We start from the raw sequence: 18,229 nt of genomic DNA, 5'->3' as shown, positions 1-18,229 counted from the left end.
CCTCTAGCCAGACGGCCCCAAACTATTATCTGGATACTTTGGAAGAGAAAGAAGGGAAATGCACACATATTAACCCCCCACTCACATCCCACTGGCAGAAACCATGACATGCAAAATTCGGACAGAAGGCTCTCTGTGTCCACACCACTAGGCCATCAGTTTCTTCATGAACAGAAGGCCAGCAGGCAGCATGAGGCATGGGTACCCAACAAGGGAAAGGGTAGAGTGTACTGCAGGTGAACAGGTGTCAAAGTGTGCCCCCTCCCCTTAAACCTAAAACTCAATAAAGCCAGTTGAATGGATCACCCATCATGCAGATATTGACATCACATTGTGGAAGGGACATGTTCTGCCACCACACAGGAACTGGGACATGTCAGTGAGTCACAATCCCATCTTAACTCCATTTCTGAGTGTAGCTCTTGGACCCCAGGTGTATCCATCCTGCAGGCAAATCAATTGGCCTGGCTGCCTGGAACTCAGAGCTGGAAGCAAATCGAACCTCATGCTTTGACTAGTACTGTCTGCTCTGACTATGAAAGAGGGCATGCTGGCACATGTGCAGAGGTAGATGAATCCTTTGCTTCCGGCTCTCTCCTATGGTCACTTTCCCATCCTCCACACTACCTGCTTCTCATGCCAACAGGCTACAACAACCTTGGCCTGCACAGGTGTGTGTGTGTGTGTGTGTGTGTATACACTCTCTCTCTGTGACCACTCCCGCCCACTTTCATAAACACATCCACCAAATTTGTGATGAAGCACTGGAGTGGTTTCATTTTGGTAATTACGGTGAATTAATATTCATAGGTAAGCAGGGCGGCTCCCTGGAAGCCAGTCCCCTGTATCCGTGTGCTGGTGCTCAATATCTGATAAGTGATATTAACTGGCAAGGCTCCACTATCTACAGAGTGCCTCTTACCACTGGGCAGAATGCAGATTGGCCCCAAGCCTGCCGGTGAAAGGGGACATGATTCCTAACAGAGTCACACACTGGGAGCTCTGGGCACACTCTAGGATGGCTTACTCTCTCCTTAATTAAATTATGAATCCATTACTCTCAGAGCTGAGAAAGGAGGATGCTGAATGAGAGAGCAACACATTAGAGGCAGAGCTAGGGCCCGCCAATCATGGTGAACCGGAAGAAGAGGAGAGGACCCAGCCCCTGCTAAGAGGGCTACTGGTGAACCTTGCTATTGGTGCCCTACTCAGAGTTTCTTTTTCCAGCTTCTCCCAGTGTGAGCACATATATGGTGTAGCAGGGTGGATGCTGTGGGCATACTGGAAATGAGCCATTTCATCCTTCCACAGTTACCTCAAAAGGGACAGTCAATATGCACAGGGCTGGGGAGCCCTCCTGACAGAATCAAGGTGACAAGTTAAAAGGCCTCTGCCTTTCATGCCACTCCCATGCCCTATGACTTCCCGTACCCTGTGGCTCTCAGGCTCCGTGGCATCTAGGCTAGAGTGCTGGGATGGACAGTGCCAGCCACAGTAACCAGGAGACCACACGCCAGTGAGCTGAAGCCATAGAAGGATGGTTTTACCCATCCAAGTTCTGACCTAGAACAAAGGACAGGGAGATGGCTTCTATGCACAGTCACTTGAAACCTGGGTCACTAGAGCACCGATGTCACCAAAAATGGTCCCCAAAGTCACCCTGCTCCAACAGAGGGGAGGGACTACTCAAGGATGATACAGGTGCTCCCATGGTCCGAGATGAGAGGTGTCCACACAGCCCACCCCCACCCCAGATGACGAAGATGCAGAGCTGTACCTCGCTGCCCAGCAGCCACAGCCTCCACCAGGAGAAGCAACTTAAGGCTCCTCTTCAGACAGGTTTTCACAGTGTCTTAGTCCGCTTTGCATTGTTAACTGCACCAACCTACAGTCTGACTGAGTTATAAAGGGAGGGAGCTGTGTTTTGGCTTCTGGCTCTGGGGGTCCAAGTTCTAGGGTCCTTAGTTGATCATGACCTTGCCATCAGAGTCATGAGGTGGTACAGAGCATCATATGACTAGAAATATAGTATAGGTGTAAGCATGTGCATGTGTGTGCAGGCATATGTGTGTGTGTGTGTGTGTGTGTGTGTGTGTGTGTGTGTGTGTGTGTGTGTGTGTGTGAATCATGGGGATCTGCCCTAATGACCTCACCCAACTCTAACCAGCCCCTACAGTCCCACCTTTAAATGCCAAGGTCAGGAGGTCCCTCACCTCTTTCCATCTCATAATGGGAGACAGAATTATTTCAACTTATTAACACTGGGGAAGACATTCAAAGCAACACCCAGGCCATAGCACTCAGCCTCCCATGTGGTCATCTACAGTCAGACTTGTTCTCTTGGGGGCATGCATCTGGGACCTCAAAGGATACCCACTGAGCAGAGGTCCTGGCCTCTACTCCGCCTTGTCTGTGGTGCTCTCCCACAGCTGTGGCAATCAACCATCCAGCAGTCATGGAGGGTCACTGCTGCTGGTTGAGAACCACATATGATCAGTCACCGTCCCCTGTACATTATTCTGTATTCTGCCTGTCATTAGCTTAGCAAAACCGCCACTCCCATCATGTGTCGAACACCATTTAGAAAACTCCCTATAAGGACAAAAAAAGAGCATAAATCCTGTTCTAGGAAAACTTCAACCCATTCCTAAAATCTCTCCCTTCGCTCATGAATTGCTCCCTCCTCTATTAGTCTGCTCACAAAATGAGCCATCCAAACCCCCAGGGACAAATGGAGAAGACAGTCATAACACACCCAAAGGATGGCTGAAGCCGAGAATGGGAGTCAGGGGCTTTCCCGGTCAAGGAGGGAAGAGTCAGGGTGGGCTCTTTCTCCAGTCCAGAACAGGTGGGTGACCAGACAGTGAGTCCCCTGGGAACTCTGTGAGACCTGCCTCTATAGTACAGTGACTCAGGAAGCTGGATCTACATGAGCCCAATGACCCGAGAGTCCCTCCATCCTGAAGCCAGGCTGTGCCAAGAGGGGGCTGAGGGTGAGGACTGGTAGTGGGCTATTCTTCTGCCAGGAACCAAGTGGCAGAGACAACCGTGAAGCTGGGAGGAGTTTTAGCAAATATTATCTTCCATTTTTTCAAGGACAAAGATGTTGTAGATGGGCCTGTTGCTGTTCTTGTGAACCAGTCTCCTAGAGAATAAAGGAGCCAATCACTGGGCGAGTAGGGGGAACTTCTGGCTGGAAGAAGAGAGGAAGATGGAGAGAGTTAGGCCCTTTTTGGCATGGGGACAGCAGAGGGGTAAGACATAGCTGCTAGAGTTTCCCAGTATCATGGCGAATCCACAAGGATTCGCCACCAGAGGAATTGGATTTTCATAAGGCTGACAAGATTAGGTTTTAGTTGTTGCTCCCAGAGATTGAGTTACCACTGTTTCTGAACTAAGTTTGTGTTGCGTTTTCCTTCACATATCGGCTTGTCTGGGTTCAAGAGAGAAAGGTACAGCAGCAAAGCTGTGGTTTTGCCAGAGGTGTACCACAAAGTCTGTGGGGGATTTGAAGCATGGGGCTGGCGTGGTAACAACTCACCAGTGGGAACCTAGCGAGCTGGGTGGAGAGATTGTGGAGTGCAGAACCAGAGAATCTCCACGAGACAAAACAGGTTGGCCATTGCCTGCCAGTGCATGGCCGGCTAAGCCGCCAAAGCTGAGAGTTGCCAGCTCTAGGGGAAGAACATACCAGTTCATTTTTTTAAATATTTCCTACAGCACAAAGGGACAGGACCCAGATAGCATGGGAGGAAACACATGATCCTCAGAGGCCAGAGCCGCACACCAGAGCTCAACCCCAGCCACACCACCCTACACAGCCCAGACCCTTCTTCCAACTCACAGCTCCCTGCTCCACAATCCACATCTAAGGACAAGGACCCTAGCTGAGACAAGGGGTCCCTCAGATGGGAAGGTGGCCACCATCCCAACCCCACATCTGGCGTTCAACATATTTTAGAATGGGGATTTACATGACCCCAAGGTCCTGAAAGTCCCTCCATTCCTAAACCAGACTGTGCCAGGTGAGGCCTATGGGACTGGGGAGATGGATCAGTTGGTAAAGTGCTTGACTTGCAAGCCTGAAAGCAGATGTGAATACCATCCTAGCACACAGCCTGGGGGCTCCCACTTGTCATCCCAGTACTAGGGAGTCAGAGACAGGAAGATCTCTAGGGTCCCAGCCCCTACACAGCCAGCCTAGCCTACGAGGTGAGTTCCAGACCAGTAAGAGACCCCTGTCTCAAAGTGGGTACCTGAGGAATGACACCCAAGGTGATCTTTAAGACTACACATACAACACATGCACATAGACCCACATAAACATGCATGCATGTTCTTGTGCGCACACACACACACACACACACACACACACACACACACACACTATACTAGCTTGGCTATGATCTTATTCCCATCTCCTCATTAGCTAAAGAGAAAAAGAACTCTGTGAGAAAATAGGACCTCACTAGAGTCCCTAAGCATTGGGGGCAGAGATCTTGCAACCCAACTGCCCAGAACTCTCCCTGATGGTGTGAGGACCCAAGGCCTGAAAATCCCCAAATTCAGAACCAAGGGGGTGGGGACAGCACAGCCAGCCGAGGCGAGAGCTGGGCCAGAGAGACATTAGTGAGGGTGTTTATCTGAGAGCCTGTTTAAAACTCTGTAACATTCACCTAATGGGAAAATTTGAAGAGAATTCAACTGGATTTGTCCTTGTTAAACTAACATTAAGGATGTTTAACAGCTGTCTCGGGCACATCGCATTACAATCCAGAGACAGACGTGGCAAACTAATGGTTTTGTTTGTCATCAGGAGAATGGGTAAGAGAGGCTGGGCAGAGCCGGTGTGGGCAGCACGCCAGAACCACTTCACACCCATGTAAGGGGGACCCCAGCCCCCGGGGTTTCCTGCCTGCTGATCTTGGGATGAGGGGTGGGGAAGGGAAGCAGCCTGGAACAAATGGCCCAGCCCAGTTCACAGGGGAAAGGGAAACTGATTCCCAGTGAGGACACCAGAGGGGCGTGGCCCTCAGAAGTCTGCTTCAGACCAGACTCACCAAGGCCTTTGAGTCTGCTTAAACTGACTTACGAAGCAGCCAATCCCGGGGCTAGAGAGATGGCTTCATCTATAAAGTGCCCTCCCGGGTTGGAGGGATGGTTCAGCGGTTAAGAGCACTGACTGCTCTTCCAGAGGTCCTGAGTTCAATTCCCAGCAACCATGTGGTGGCTCAAAACCATCTGTAATGGGATCTGATGCCTTCTTCTGGTGTGTCTGAAGACAGCGACAGTGTGCTCATTGTACTCATATAAATAAAATAAAATGCTTGCCTTGCAAACACAAGGATCTAAACTTGATCCCCAGTTATATTTGTATGCCCAGAGGTGGGGAGACAGAGGCAGGTTGATCCTTGGGGTTCACTGGCAGTCTAGTCTAGCTGAACCAGTAAGTTCCAGGCCAGTGATCAACCCTGTGTCAACAAACAAGGATGACCACTGAAGTTGACCTCTGGCTTGGACACACGTAAGCACGCACGCACGCACGCACGCACGCACATGCATCGCAGACATGCACAGGCGCATGCGCACCCACGCACACGCATGCGCACTGATCCTGGACTTCATTTTTTGAAATCATTCTTGTCACTCCTCGTTCATTGTTAATCACTCATTCACTCTGTGAACTTTTGGCAAAGGCGACTTCACAGAGCCATCAAGGCTATGACATGGACAGGAACAGAATTCCAAGAGAGTCCAAAAAATGCCCCCAACCGGATCCTAGGGTGTGCTCTGAGGAAGCCTCAGGTTCGGGGATGGAAAGAACAATTGGGACTTAACGGGCTGCACCCCAATCATGGTAGATTCTCAGCAAACACTGGAATAGAGTGTTGGAGGCCCTCTTGGAGGCTGCTCTCCTCTTCCCAGCTACGGGAGCGGGAGCGATTATAATCAAACCACCTACCTCAGATCCCACAGTCGCACAGCCTGCCTGCAAGACCTTTGGGCGCCTGTCCAAAAGAAATCTTCTTGTCTCTCCTCAGAGCCATCACCCTGGAGAACACCCTGGTCATCCTGTCGACGGTGGCTCCTGATGCTGGCCGCTACTACGTGCAGGCGGTTAATGACAAGAACGGAGACAACAAGACCAGCCAGCCCATCACTCTCGCCGTGGAGAGTAAGTAAGCCGGGGACCATCGCTGAGCAGAAACCAGCGGGTCATTAAATCTCGGGAATGGGGCTCCAGGGGGCTGTTGGGAAGATGGAGTGGTAGGGGAGGTAGGGTTAGGGATGGAGGGGTGGAGCTGTCTCCAGAGGAGGAGGAGCCACAGCCTGAGTAGGGAGACAAGGTTAGGAAAGCCAGTGAAGGTCACAGGGGAAAGCGGGGTTATGGAAGGTACTTCTGTGGCAGGCACAGCTCCAGGAAAGGCTAGGCTTATTATAACCACAAACATGTCTATTGGAGGCTAGAGGAAGGTAGAGGCACATGAGGGAATGTGTGCTCACATGTGTGGATGCCAGCCACCCCAGGCTCAGGTGCAGATGGAGATAGCACCCAGGGAGATCGGAAGCTCAATTTTAAAAGAAATACACTAACCGTCTGCCCAGCTGGCACATAAAAGTGCTGTTTCTGCCTGGAGCCAGCGTTTCTGTCAACGGGCTCTTCCCCAAATTTCTACCTCTGCCCACCTTCAGCTGCATGGCTCCCTGTGAGACACAGGCACAAGAGCTCAGCCCAGCATTACCCTGTGCCAGGGTCCTGTGGCACAGAGACACTCCTACTTCCGTTGGAACTAGAGCAGGGTTGTCACCCCGAGTCTAGTTCTGCTCACCAGACTGGCCTGACCCTCAGAACCTAACCTTAGGCTGGAGAAGGTGGGACAAACAGATGACCAGAGTGTCTCCTGAGCCAAGAGACCAAGTCCAAGTTTAGGAACAGGACCTCTATTTCCTGAAGCAGCTGAGCACCTTTGGACCTAGGGGAGCCAGATGTTCAAGCACTCCACATCTGTATGACTCCCACTCCCAATGCAGATCTCATTCATCATTGATGACACACCCATACATATCCATCAGCGGCAAGTTGAGTATTTCTGCCTTCTCTTAGCCTAGCTTCTGACTGCCAGTTTCTAGGACATTCGCAGCCCTTGCTGTCTCCTCCCTGGCCCTTCTGAGCTCCAACAGGACTCCTTTCTGGACAACCCCATTGATTCCTTCCTCCAAGCCAGTTTCCCATCTTCCTGGGAAGAAATCTGAAGCTAGGGAAGGGAATCCACTCTGCATACCGACCCGTGAAGACCATGGATGTCACCTATGACATTGACCTGAGCCAGGGCTGTGTATGCAGGAGCGAGGAATTTTGTTGGCCAGCAAGGTGGTTTCTCTAGTGATTTCTCACTGATGAGGTTTCTCAGAGTCTCTTGGGGCCCAGATATCTTTTTTAAGAGTTATTGTCAAACTTGGTATGTAGCTCAGTTGGTTAAGTGCCTACCACACACAAGTCCTGGTTTCTATCCCCAGCACCACATAAAACTAGATGTAGTGGCAAAAAGCATGTCACCCCAGCATTTAGGAGGTAGAAACAGGAGGATCAGGAGTTCAAGGTCATCCTTGGCTACGTAGCAAGTGTGAGGTTAGCCTGACACACTGGAGACTCTGAAGGCAGAGGCAAGAGGACCTCTCATTATATAGACCAGGCTGTCCTTGTCTACATAATGAGGTTCTATCCCAGAGAGAGATGAAGAGGGAAAGAGGGACACACACACACACTAGCAGATGGCAGACAAAATCATGGAGTGAGTTGTTCAAGTTATATCGAGGGATCTTCTTGAGTGCCTCAGTTTACCCCAGATCTATGGTCAGGGAACCCTCCTCTGTGTTCGGCCTTCAGCCTGCAGCTCCTCCTCTTAGGAATCAAGGCAGCCCATGATGTCACTTCTTTTTTTTTTAAGATTTATTTATTATTATACATAAGTACACTGTAGCTGACTTCAGATGCACCATAATCAGGCATCAGATCTCATTAGGGGTGGTTGTGAGCCACCATATGGTTGCTGGGATTTGAACTCAGGACCTTTGGAAGAGCAGTCAGTGTTCTTAACCGCTGAGCCATCTCGCCAGCCCATGATGTCACTTCTTATTCAACTGCAAGCCACTCCAGCCTTCCAGCCAGCCCAAGTGAAGCCACCTGAGCCCCTCTGTGTCCCCCATCTGCCTCCACCCCAGACCACCCAGCTGCCAGTCTCCTCTGTGCCTACCCCAGACCCACCCAGCTGCCAGTCTCCTCCATGTCTATGTCCTCAAGGGCTGATTTTTAGTTAATCTCCCTCCCACGAGCCACTGTGCTGACATGCCCTCCCCCCAGCCTGCCTGCCTGCCAGCCAATTTGTGAGAGCAAGTGCCACTTCGCCCACCAGCAGCTCAGTTTCCCCGTACCTGGCTTGAAGCCACACCCTCCTCCTCCTTCCCCTCCCTCCTTTTCCCACCAGACTCTCCCCTCCCTCCACCTCAGCATCCCTAAGGGGAGTCCTACTCATTGGAAAGGGAGAAGGAAAGAATCAAGCTGGCGACCCCAAAAATGTACCTAGCATCAAAGTCCTGAAAGTCCACATCTGTCTAATGGACACACACACACACACACACACACACACACTCACAGATCAGACCTGTACTATTACGTGGAAACATAATACAGAATTAATATAAGCCCCACATACCATCTTAACACTTTCCAATGGCCCCATTTGTATCCATTTATATTATTTAGGTGTTTTATTTATTCGGGTGTGTCTTTTGTGTTTTGGGTTTGGTTTTTTTGGAGGGTTTTTTGTTTTGAGACAGAATTTCCCATAACCTTCGAATTTCCTGTGTAACTACGGATGACCTTGAACTCCCTACTCACCTCCCTCCACCTTTCAAGAGCTGGGATTGCAGGCATACACCACCACGTTGAAGCTTACCTCATTTTTCATGAGGTAAAAAAGGAAGAAGCAGAATTCATTTTATTAATGTGTTCTATTTAACCCAAAGTATCCAAAATATCCTTTTAGCATGCCATCAATATAGAATATATTAGCAGGATATTTTACTTCAGATTTTTTTTTTTTGGCGTGCTAAGTCTGTGAAATCTCTGCGTGTCTTACACTTGAAGCGCATCTCAATTTGAATGCTAAATCTTCATCTGAAATACGTGATCCGTATTTAGATTTCATCAGATTTATAGCCATAAAGGTATAGTCTTACGTCCAAGTTGTTCCACTTCTACTCAAAAGTGGTCTAATAACTGGATTGGGGATCCGTTTTTAATTAAATGTAAATTAGCTAAAATTAAATCTCATTAAGTCAAACAGATGCAAGCCACATTTCAGGAGCTTGGTGGGCATGCGCGGCTTGAGGGCCATGGTGGGTGGCCTGGATTTTGGGGCCCGGATACCCCTAGGCTGGAGAACTGGTATCCCCCGGGGTTGGGGATGAGCAGGTGTCCCTCTATCGGGACTTTTCAGGAAAGAGCTAATGGCTCTTTAATGCTCACTTGCAGTTCCTGGGGCCTAGTGAGTCACTCACTCCACTATATGACAGTGTCTGAAGCCATGCTAGGAGGAAGAACCCAGAGGGGACTGTCCCTTGATGTCCATCTGACAGAAATAGTTTTGGGATGCTCGATCCAACTTGGCTTCCATGTGGAAAGCTCTGTCTGTGCCCCGTTTCTAACTAGCAGTTCTCAGAAAGAAGCCCTCCCTGTCTGGGCTTGCCTATGAGGTCACAGCTTGACTGTTGAGGTTCTGGTCACCACAGCATCCTAGTACTACAGGAAGCATCATAGTCCGTACACTGAGAGCCACCTTGTTGATTCGCAATCCTAGCCATGGTTGTGAGGGCCTAATAAACCTCAACACAACAACCCCTCCCATGTGCCAGGTCTTGCCTACCCCACCCCAACTGGTGTCAGGAACCCCATAAGCAAGAGGTGGGTTCCCATAGAGCCCCAAAGCTAAAGCCTTAGATTCTGTGCTTTGAGTTTTTGAGGGTTGTCCTTAAGCCATTATCTAGAACATGAATTGAATGCAGCACACACCTGCATTTTGGTCCCTGGGCTGTCCCTCCCCACAGTCTCCTGGTCACAGGAGACTGACACCGCACAACTCACCTGGCTGCAGGAGCCAGTGGGCATCAAAGGACCTTTAGCTCTTTTCTGAAAAGATCTGATGGATAAACACGGCTCATCTCCAACCTTGGGGAGAACATCTTTACAGCCTCAGGGTATCCAGGCCTCAAAGTCTAGGCCACCCAACACATGTCAACCAGGAGTGTCCTACAAAGGTGAATCTCACCATACCCGGTGGCTCCTCGTATCACCTTTGTTATTGGCAACTGACAGATTGCCTGCTTCCTTGGTGCCTAAGGCTCTCCACATTCTGATGGTTACTGGGGCCATCTCTACAGCTGTCCTCACTGGCAGATGGTTAGGCTGTCCTTATCCAGACTTTATATTACGTTTATTGGGGGGCAGAAGGGGAGCACACATTCCTCAGCACACATTTGGGAGTAAGAGACAATTTAAAAGAGTCATTTCTCTCCTTCCACCACATGGGTCCTGGGGATCAAATTCAGGTCCTTCAACCCTGGTGTCAAGTGCCTCTCACTGCTAAACCATCTTACCGGTTCCCATGATCCACATTTCATAGGTGACAAAAACTGAGGGAACCAGCCAAGGAAATAATATCGACCACTTCCCAGTGGGTTTTGCTAATACCGGCAAAGTCAGGCCTGAGACCCACGAGCATTAACCATGAAGCCTGAGCCACAGGCACCACTGTGGTTTCACACATCAGAAGGGAAACAGAAAACCCTCCTGAGCTGCGATCCAAAGAAGGTCACCGACGCCTCCCTCCATGGCTCTGTCAGAGTCTCCCCAGCTTAGTTGCTTCTCTTAACCCATTCCTGTCCTGCATCCCACCCCCTGCACCATCACCCAGACACCCCACCCCTCACCCCTGCCTGACCCTATCTCCTGAGCTGTAGAATCCGCAGTCTACATTCTGCACCCTTCATGGGTCCTCCTCTACCACCACTTCCTGTTCCAGGAAGTGAGAAAGCCCAGCATCCAGGGCTCAGCCTTCATCCTTCACTCCTGAATGTCATGAGTCGATGCCAAGTCCACACCAGGAGGTCCCAGAGGTCCTAAGCCTGGCACCTCCAAATGTCTCCAGCCATCTAGGCATCTGTTCATCACCAACTCAAACATCCATCTAGACACACCTAGGCACCCACCTAGACATCCATCCATCACCATCTCAAACATCTTTCTAGATACCCATGTAGTCACCCATCTAGGCACCCACCTAGACACACATCTAGACACTCATGTAGACATTCATCTAGACACTCACCTAGACTCTAACCTAGACATCCATCCAACACCATCTCAACATTCTTCTAGACACCCATCTAGGGACCCATCTAGGCACCTACCTAGACACTCATCTAGACACCCATCAGACATCCATCTAGACACCTACCTAGGCACCCATCTAGAAACCCACCTAGACACACATCTAGATACCCATCTAGACATCCACCTAGACACTCAACTAGATACACATCTAGACACCAATGTAGACATTCATCTAGACATCCATCTATATACCCACCTAGACATCCATCTATCACCATCTCAAACATTCAATCTGACTGTCTTAGTCAGGATTTCTATTCATACACAAACATCATGACCAAGAAGCAAGTTTGGGAGGAAAGGGTTTATTCAGCTTACACTTCCACACTGTTGTTCATCACCAAAGGAAGTCAGGTCTGGAACTCAAGCAGGTCAGGAAGCAGGAACTGATGCAGAAGCCATGGAGAGAAGTTCTTTACTGGCTTGCTTCCCCTAGCTTGCTCAGCCTGAGCGCTTATAGAACTAAGACTACCATCCCAGAGATGGCACCACCCACAAGGGGACCTCCCCCTCTTGATCACTAATTGAGAAAATGCTTTACAGTTGGATATTGTGGAGGTATTTTCCCATCTGAAGCTCCTTTCTCTGTGATAACTCCAGCCTGTGTCAAGTTGACACAAAACTAGCCAGTACACTGACAAAATCCAAACACATCTCCCTTTGAAACCCAGTTTACCCTGGGGCTCCCCACTACTTTCTATAAGGGCCCCATCTCTAGGCTTCCGGTCTCACAACCATCACGTCACTTCTGTCCTCTTCCTCCACCCCTAAGCAATCCCTGTGCCCTATTGGCTTTGTCCTCTTGCCCTAGCTGGACTCATATATCCTCAGCCACCAAGTCCAACCTGACTTTCCCAGAAAATCTGCTTCACCCCATGGCAGGGATGGAAACTGGGCTTCCTACCATAAGGTACCTCTGACCTCCTGATAGCAGTGTGCTAAGAATGAGCTAAGGACACGTGTGGGTTCTGCTGGGTAATGCCCTAGAACCGCCAACCCCTTCCTCCTGTAGGCAGAAACGGACAGACTGGGGGGGGGAGAACAAGCCATGAACTCTGCCACCACCCTTATCAATGAGGACCACTGCTGTGGTGTCTACACCACATACATAGTCTGTTATAGATCGCCCCTCTCTCTTCTCTCAATATCTCTCAAGACTAGGGCTTCATGAAGCCATTCTTCCATCTCCAGCAGCTAGAGGCTCTGCCTTATCCCCCACGGTCTGGGCATGGGTATCTCCCTCAGGGAAGAACCCCTGAGGCCCTACAACTCCCACTTCTCAGTAACCCCAGGGTCTGACACTCAGCTGTGAGGTGGTAGGGACAGTTCTCCTCAACATGGGTAAACTGTTGCCAGGAGAAGTACCATCCCTCCCTGAGCACCTACTACGCACAGGGCATTCTGCACTCATGCTAGACCAGCCGAGCCCCCTCACTGCCTCCTTCCAGCCCTCAGCATCTTTAAGTCACTGATGAGCCTTTTCCCAGAAGGACAGATCCTACCATCTCTCTTTGTAGGGAATCCTCCATTCCTGATATCCACCGAGCAAGATGTGCTGAGCAGGGACCTAAATCCACACTGCGCAGACAGGTGCTACAATTTGATTTTTCAGTACTAGGAATCAACCCTGAACCCACAAATCCTAAATAAGGGAGCGATAGCTGTTCTGTGTTCCTAAGCTGCCGCTTTTTATTCAAGATAGGGTCTTGTAAGTTACACAGGCTGGCCTTGAAGTCTATCTTCTTGCTTCTGCCTCCCAGGTAGCAATGATAACAGGTTTTCAGCACCTGACCTAGCTCTGGCGGTGAATTTTTTTTTTTTTTTTTTGAGAGGGTCTCCTGTAGCTCCAGCTGATCTTAAACTCAATAAATAGCCTCAAGCTCCTGACCTTCCTGCCTCTGCTCTGTGCACCCTGGGATGATAATGTACCACCGTGTCCCGTTGTTATATTGAGGATCTCAATGTGTAGCCCAGGTTAGCCTGAAACATCCACCTGCCTCTGCCTCCCAGGTGCTGGAATTAACTCCGAGCCACCACGCCTACCATCATACCCTCCCTACCTCTGCTGCCTCTCCCAGCTACCACGTTGGGAATTGAACCCAGAGCTTGCTGCGTGCTAGGCAAACACTCAACCCAGCGAGCGATGTCCACAGCTCCAAGTAACAATTCTTATTCCAGATTTGTCCCTGAGAAAACAGAGAGACTGAGCGGAATACAGCCACCTATCTAGGTCACCCCGGAACACCTGGGACAGAGCAAGCCTAAGGCCCAGGCTTCCCTAAGCCCCAGGCCTATCCTCTTCCCCTGAACCAAGGGTCCTCAGCCACCATGGCTCGCCTCCAGCTCTGTAGGCTGCTGCCTGGACCTGACCACATGCTCGGGGTGCGGGTGGGGGGGTCCCAGTGTCACACTAACAGCCCTCCTCATTTAATCTCCACCTCCCGATAGCTCGCCTTCCTCCGGGCTTTCTGTTTATCAGGCCGGCAGCACCGGCTCAGACTCTAACAGTCTGTCTCCTCGGCGTGGCCCATTAATCTGGGCCATGGTACCTGCACGCAAGCATGTAATAAACAACTTAGAGCACACGTTTATGGATTCAGCTATATCAGCAGCTTTCAATCCGATCGCACTTTATGGCACCTACATGAGACTTTATATTGTTGCAATTACTCTGCTTTATATGCCGCCTTCTTGCCCGTTCATTTTCCTTTATTTTTACATTTTAGCCCTATTCTTCCTCCGCTCTTTCTAACAAGGCCTAGAGCTCAGCCAGAAAACCCGCCTGGGGCCAGCCAGAGCGGCTCACAGTGGCTGCGAGGGTACTTGGCCCACAGAGGATCATCACCCCCACACTGTCACCTACACCTGTGCAAGCTGTCACAGCGGGCTCTCTCTAAGGAGCCCTGGAAGGAAGCCAACTAGAGAGATTTGTAGTCACACTAGAAAAAAGTTCTCTCCAGGTGTATTTTAAAGAGCCCAGAAGAGGTGCAGAGTGGATGATGAGGCTGGAGGCAGTGCTGGGCCTATGCTGGTCCAGCAAGAGGAGCCAGGCACCTCTGAAAGAGCCCAGAGTACCAGAAAGGCCATGGAACTACCCTGTCCACAGAAAGGGTGTTGCTTCTTCGCCTTTTATTTCATAAGCCCATGCATAAAAGCCCTCTTTCGTTTCATCCCGTATTCCCGGAGGTGGGCAATGATAATGACTGCACCATGGTTTCTTCAGTCACGGGAGGGTGTTTGCACACACCTACCAACCACCATGTGCCTGTTCCCTGCTTGAGACATGGTAGCCACCAGAACTAAACATCAGCTCAGAGGCTTGTGACAAAGCCATATGTCCAGCCTTAAGCTGCATTTATTGACGCCGTCACAGGTCCGGAGTTGAAGACTTAAGGTCAGAGCAAGGTAGGGCTGGCGAGGGTATGGCTCCTGATTGGGGCACAATTACCCGCTCACTCTCTGTATCCTCATGTGGCTGAAGAGGAGAAGAAGTGGGAGAAGCGGGGAGGAGAGGTGGTGAAAGAGAAGTAAGGAGAGAGGGAGACAGGGAGGGAGAGGGGGAAGGAAAGGTAATACAAGAGAGAAAGATGATAGCAAGATAAAGAAGAAAGAGCCAAGATAATATAGAGAAGGAGGCAACTGAGAGAGGGGAAGGGGACAGGAAGTGAACAAGAGAAAGAGGCTGAAGGTGCTAGTCCCATGGTGGGCGCCATACCCCACAGGCCTAGCCACGTCTCCTCAGCTTCTACACTCTCACTTCCAACACCATCATATCAGCATTAGGGTCCCAGAATATGAGCCACCAGGAGATACAATCCAGCCCAGAGCCAGCACCGTCTCGGCCTCCATGGCAGCACCTGGGCTGGCCCCTTGTGGTCAGTGTAACAGCATGCCACCACAGGGAAGCCCGTCATGAGAACAGACTCTCTCGTGGGTCTGGAATAAAATCTGGCATCAAGAAGTCTTGAAGTCCCCATTCCCCCTCAGGAGGCTCTAAGGGGTCTCCACAGCCTCTTCCACTCCTCGAAGCCGACATCCTCTGCACTCCCTTCTCGGCTCTAGTCCCCACCTCTGCCTTTGCTCAGCTTCTCCCCTGAGGGTCTTGTTCTGGAGCCCCTGACCCCTATACAGAAGGATGCCATTCCCATTGGATAGAGCACTCGCCCCCACTGCAGTTGGATCTCAGCTGAACCAGTTATGTCTACAAAGACCCTATTTCTAAATAAAGCCACATCCACGGCTGCTGGGTGGCCCTGAACCAGGGGAGGGGACTCCTGGGAGAATTCCCTCCCTGAAGAGATATCAAAGTCTCCCCCCCCCCTCGTTATAAGGCCGAAGTACGATTCCACCAAAGTTCCCTCCCACCCCCCAGGTGTGTTAGGTGCTTTTCGTTGCTCCAGTCCAACACTTTGGGCATACGGGTTCAGAGGGAGTCTAAACGGCAGGCAGCTGGAGCTGAGAGCCAAAAGATCATCACATCTTTTAAACTCAAACATGAAGCAGAACAAACTGAAAGGCAAGGGAGGCCAGACCGCACCCCCTAAAAGTTCCATAACCTCCCCCAAGCAGTGCCGCCCTCTGAGGACCAAGCGTTCAAACCTAGAAGGGACATTTCTCACTCAGACCCCCACACCGGGGAACCAATGAGTGTACTAGACCTATTCACAGAGCATGGGAGGGTTCCTAACAGGAGCTTGGGAACCCCAAAGCAGCCATTTGGAAAGTCTTCACCCAACATGGATGGTGGTTTTCCTATACATCGTAGCCTCTTTCAGTTAATTTTCCCAAGCCTATAGACTCTACCAACCACCAAAGACCCTGACCCTGAGGCCTCCTGAAATTTGCTTAATTGCAAAAGATGGCTAGGAGGAACAGCCAGGATCTCAGTGAGAGTCCAGTGCCTCTCCCTGCCCCTTCCTTCTCTAAGGGAACCTCAAATGTCCATGGACACCCAGCAGGTGCAGCAGAACTGGGGAACATGGCAGCTGTTTCAGTTGGAGGACCGTGTTTTCCAACAGCGAATATTCAGTGCAGAGAGAGTATGTGGTCTGGCATGGGGGCAAGGATGAAGTAGATCAGTGAGGTAAACTTACAGGAGAGGGAGGGTTTTGAAGGTTAGGGAACCGAATGGCAGTGAGTGGAGGGGCGTGGCTGGCTTGCAAGCAGGAGGGACATGGTTGGCTTGCGTGTGGGAAGAGTCAGGAGGAGGCCTTTGAGAGCCAAGGAACCTCCCCCCCCCCCCCGAGCTCCCCTGACTCTTCAACTCGTGAACAGAGGAAGAAAAAACATCCCAGATCTGTCCAGGGAGCAGCTGTGGGACTTCCCATACAGCTACCTACTCTGTTGTGCTTTAAGGAATAAGGTCTCCTTGTATCACATGGGCAGGCAGAGACGGGATTTCTGGCTCCGCCCTCCTAACACGTCACCTCTTCTCAGATGTTGGGGGACCCGCTGACCCTATCGCACCAACCATCATCATCCCGCCCAAGAACACTAGTGTCGTGGCTGGGACCTCGGAGGTGACCATGGAGTGTGTGGCCAACGCCAGGTAGGAGGCGCGTCTTTGACTGATCCCTTATCAGAGCTGTTAGCCAGCACTGTCCTCTTTGAGCAAAGTCTAGCTCCTGATCTGAGGAGGATCTGTGAGAGCGGAGGGGGTGGGGGGAGCACTGCAAATCCAGAGCCGCAAGCTCCACAGCGTTTCTTGTTCTTGTATGTGCGAGAGGTGGCCTAATGGACAGCAGATTTAGCCCAGGCTATGGGGCCAGAGGGGAACTCTCTCTGTTTCTGACACAAAGCCATCCAGAGAGGGGAATATGGTCCCTCAGAGAAGACCCCTTCTGTATGTGGAGTGAGTGGAAGGGTGTTATGTATGGAAGACAGCAAACGGAAGGGGTACAACATGAACTTTGTAACCGCTATTGCATCCTTCCAGTCCCCCACAGAGCAGACCTGTTAGATCGTCCCTAACCCCCTCCTGGGTGGTGAGAGTTTCCCTCGGCGCCTCCTTTTCCACAACATGACCGAAGTGTCAAGAGCCTACAGCACAGTGAGGGCAGGCAACCCGCCCCAGTCACCCAAATGGCCCGTAGCAATGATGACTGAAGTCAGCTCCCCCAAAGGCCCAGCTCCCTGCCCCATCATGGGCCTCAATCTACTCATCTATAAAGTGGGTATGACCTGGCATACACCACACTATAAGGCATTCAGGAAGAATACTGACCCCAGCCTGCCCTGCCTGGGTAATCTATAGAGAAAACGTCAAGTAAAGTGCCATTATGGAATTAGACTGTGGTCCCAAGGTCCCCTGAGGATTCCAGGACAGCCTAGCCCCTGTAGCATTGTCTGTGAGAGCATGCTTCACGGAGCTCAGTCTCTTCACCAAGGTGGGAAACGTGGCCAGGACGTGTGTTCAAAGCCTAAGAAACCCTGCAGCCAAGACCCTGCCTGTGTTTCCCACAAGTGCATACCCATGGAGAACCTTTTGTAGAAAATTCTGAGTGCCCCCCCCAAACAGCTAGCCCCACCCACTTAGGGAGGTCCATCCTTAGAAACCACTAGGCGCTGGGAAGGAATGTGGGAGCAAACCAGAACCCTAAGCTCATGATGGTAGGAAGGGGGTCCACATGCTCCCTACCTCTCAAAGGTGAGGGTAGTCTGTCTGTCTGTCTGTCTGTCTACCCTGTGTCTGTGTCATATCTGTTCTTCCCACTTCCCCTAATCCTCCGCTCCTCTCAAGTCATCCCCAGGGATGGTTTGGTGCCCAGGGAGCACTTA

General features: G+C 50.9%; 1 protein-coding gene across 2 annotated transcripts in view; it reads left to right on the top strand.

Moving 5' to 3' along the window:
* Sdk2 (sidekick cell adhesion molecule 2) overlaps nt 1–18,229 on the top strand; it is a 282,556-nt gene that overhangs the window by 167,750 nt on the left and 96,577 nt on the right. For both annotated transcript variants that reach the window (XM_021212230.2, XM_029546072.1), the window contains 2 exons: nt 6,042–6,175; nt 16,889–17,000. In XM_021212230.2, coding sequence (XP_021067889.1) covers nt 6,042–6,175; nt 16,889–17,000 — 246 coding nt within the window. The remainder of the gene's footprint in view (nt 1–6,041; nt 6,176–16,888; nt 17,001–18,229) is intronic.

This window comes from Mus pahari, chromosome 14 (genome assembly GCF_900095145.1).
Source record: "Mus pahari chromosome 14, PAHARI_EIJ_v1.1, whole genome shotgun sequence".
Lineage (NCBI taxonomy): Eukaryota > Metazoa > Chordata > Mammalia > Rodentia > Muridae > Mus > Mus pahari.
Note: the sequence above shows the minus strand (reverse complement) of the source record. Positions and strands in the feature narration are given on the sequence as shown.